The following is a 3378-nucleotide window of genomic DNA, read 5'->3' on the forward strand; positions in this document are numbered from 1 at the left end:
AGAAAAGTCAATGGCCTATTTTTTCTTTTGCGTTTTTGACGATGGTGAGCGGCGGCGAGTTTCAGTGGGGAGCATCAAGGAGGAGGTAAACATGGTTACGCCCGCCATGGATTTCCCTGTGTTGACCAGATCGAAGACCGAGGGGGAGAAGAAAGAAGATGCAGAGCTGCTGGTGGCCGACCGGCTTAAATTTGGGTCGGCGCACCGACGCCTAGCACTGCCTCGGGTTGTTGATCTTGTTTTCATTTTTGAATCATACTGTAGATCGCAGCAACAAAACAGACATTTATTATAATAAATATAAAAAATTAAAAGACGAAGAGATATTATAAAGCAACGGAATCGCAACAAATTAGAGACGAGGCTGCTCAACCATCCGCCCCAAATAGGGTAGAGGATCTCACCACCGGCCGCCACCACCGTCTACACCACCACCACCACCGGCCGCTGCCTGCCATGGCATACACGGAGCCTCTCCTTTTCACCACGCCACACAACACCCACAGCCCGCGCGCGCTCCACCGGGTCGGCGCCTTCGGTCCCCCCACCCCCGCCTCCACGCCGAGGAAGCCCGGCGACGACGACGACGACGACGAGGACCCCCTTGCCGGCAGCAGCAGCAGCAGCATGGTAGTGTCGATGCGCGACGACGAGACCGGCGCGCTCGTGGCCACCGTCGGCGGCGAAGGCGACGAGCCGGATGACGACCCGCTGGACGCGCCGCCGGTGCGGACGGCGAAGGCCGGGCTGGCGGTTTTCGCGGACGAGTCGCGCCGGCTGTGGGCCATCGGCGCGCCGATCGCGTTCAACATCCTCTGCCTCTACGGCACCAACTCCACCACGCAGATCTTCGTCGGCCACATCGGTAACCGCGAGCTCTCCGCCGTCGCCATCGGCCTCTCCGTCGTCTCCAACTTCTCCTTCGGCTTCCTCGTGAGTCCCCATCCTCCTTTTATGATTGTTCTTCCTCCTCCGATCCACCGATCATGGCGATCCAGATCGAATTGACAATGGATGCATGGAACATGCATGCAGCTGGGCATGGGGAGCGCGCTGGAGACGCTGTGCGGGCAGGCGTTCGGGGCGGGGCAGGTGGCCATGCTGGGCGTGTACATGCAGCGCTCGTGGATCATCCTCACGGCCTCGGCCCTCCTCCTCTCGCCGCTCTACATCTTCGCGGGGAACATCCTGCGGCTGCTCGGCCAGGAGGAAGCCATCGCGGCGGCCGCCGGCGAGTTCACGCTGCGCATCATCCCGCAGATGTTCGCGCTGGCCATCAACTTCCCCACGCAGAAGTTCCTCCAGGCGCAGAGCAAGGTGGTGGCGCTGGCGTGGATCGGCTTCGCCGCCCTGATCGCGCACGTCGGCCTGCTGGCCCTCTTCGTGTCCCTGCTCGGCTGGGGCATCGCCGGCGCCGCGGCGGCCTACGACATCTCCTCCTGGCTGACCGCGCTCGCGCAGGTGGCGTACGTGGTCGGGTGGTGCCGGGACGGGTGGACGGGCCTGTCCCGCGCGGCGTTCAACGAGCTCTGGGCCTTCGTCAAGCTCTCCCTCGCCTCCGCCGTGATGCTCTGCCTCGAGATCTGGTACATGATGGTGCTCGTGGTGCTCACGGGCCACCTCGACGACGCCGAGATCGCCGTGGACTCCATCTCCATCTGCATGAACATCAACGGGTGGGAGGGGATGCTCTTCATCGGCCTGAGCGCGGCCATCAGCGTGCGCGTGTCCAACGAGCTGGGCTCCGGCCGGCCGCGCGCCACGGTGCACGCCGTGGCGGTGGTGCTGGCGCAGTCGCTGGCGCTCGGGCTGGCTGCCATGGTGCTGATCCTGGCGACGCGGAACGAGTTCGCCGTCATCTTCACGGGCGACCGGCACCTGCAGAAGGCCGTGTCCAACATCGCCGGCCTGCTCGCGGTCACCATGGTGCTCAACAGCATCCAGCCCGTCATCTCGGGCATCGCCGTCGGCGGCGGCTGGCAGGCCGCCGTCGCCTACATCAACCTCGGCTGCTACTACGCCTTCGGCCTCCCCCTCGGGTTCATCTTCGGCTACCTCTTCCGATGGGGCGTCAGGGTAAGCAGCTAACCATGCACACCACCCCACCACCTCCGATCAGTTCCAGCATCCACCATGGTCGATCGCATTGCTGCAATGCTGATTGATCTTGATCTGATTGATTGTTGCAGGGGATTTGGGCGGGCATGCTGTGCGGGACGGCGTTGCAGACGGGGATCCTCATGTACATGGTCTTCAAGACCGACTGGAAAGCAGAGGTAACTAATGTTTGGTTCAAATTTGTACTTACTGATCAATGGAAGATTTGTAAAAATGTGTGTCCTGATTTGTGTCGCGCGCGTGTTGATTTGAGCAGGCATCGAGGGCGCTGGAGAGGGTGAGATTGTGGGGAGGGCAGCACGCGAAGCTTCCCACCACTGACAGCGAAGAGACTAGCTAGCTAGCTGATTAATTTCAGAAACTGTGTACTAGAGCTTAGTTTCAGTTTTCTTTTACAGATAGTGTTTGACATCAGTTAATTAAGCAGACAGGGAATTATCTCAAGATGAGATGGATACTTAGGCTCCTTTTGTAGAAACACTTACGGGTATACGTAGAACTACGTGCTGGATATACGACACACTCAACTGAAACTTTTGAGAACTTCACTGGAGTTTTGGGTAATCCTGATGAAGTTTTTTGTCAAGCAACCCTAGGTTAAATTCAGAAACTGTGTACTAGAGCTTAGTTTCGACGCCGGGAGGCGGGGAACACCATGGATCTTCGCGCTTGTTGGCATTTTTGGTGTCCTCGTGTCGCTCATACTTATACAAACAATTTGAACTCATGTTTGACATGGAAGAAAAGCAAGCTTTTAAGATTGCACGCATACATTCAACACTACTATTAATCTGTATTTTTTGAAATTCGAAGTTTCAGGCATAACATGCAAAGCAAAGTGAAGACCATCAAACATTAAACAAAGTGATCTAAAATGCTCAAACATCAAACCCATTAAGCTACGCGGAAGGAGCGAGCGACGAGCGTGTCCGCGTGTGCATTAGGGGCTGAGGAGGGCACTGTTTTGTCGGTCGATAATTTTTGGTGGGCGCAGTAAAGAAGGCCTCACACACGCGGCCCAGCCCTGCACTGCACGCCCTCTCCCCCACACACAACCTCTCCTCTTCTCGTCTCTCCTCTCCCTCGCCGCCGCCGCCACTGCTTCCCCTTCACCCCCTCTCCATACCCTGCCTCGTCTCCCCTCCGTCGATGCGATGCTAGCCACACCGCGGCCACTCGTAAAACGACGGCGATGAGGAGGATCGGCCCTTGGCGTAGACCCGCGCTCCCGAGCAGTGGCAACATCGGATCTCTCTGTCT

General features: G+C 58.2%; 1 protein-coding gene across 1 annotated transcript; it reads left to right on the forward strand.

Moving 5' to 3' along the window:
• The first annotated feature begins 842 nt into the window (after nucleotides 1-842).
• Nucleotides 843-2629, forward strand: LOC119314720 (protein DETOXIFICATION 35-like). The gene is made up of 4 exons (XM_037589417.1): nucleotides 843-933; nucleotides 1036-2076; nucleotides 2190-2276; nucleotides 2375-2629. Exons 2-4 carry the CDS (start codon nucleotides 1042-1044, stop codon nucleotides 2456-2458), a joined length of 1206 nt encoding a protein of 401 aa, XP_037445314.1. The 5' UTR covers nucleotides 843-933; nucleotides 1036-1041; the 3' UTR covers nucleotides 2459-2629.
• The last annotated feature ends 749 nt before the right edge of the window (nucleotides 2630-3378 follow it).

This window comes from Triticum dicoccoides, chromosome 6A (assembly GCF_002162155.2).
Source record: "Triticum dicoccoides isolate Atlit2015 ecotype Zavitan chromosome 6A, WEW_v2.0, whole genome shotgun sequence".
Lineage (NCBI taxonomy): Eukaryota > Viridiplantae > Streptophyta > Magnoliopsida > Poales > Poaceae > Triticum > Triticum dicoccoides.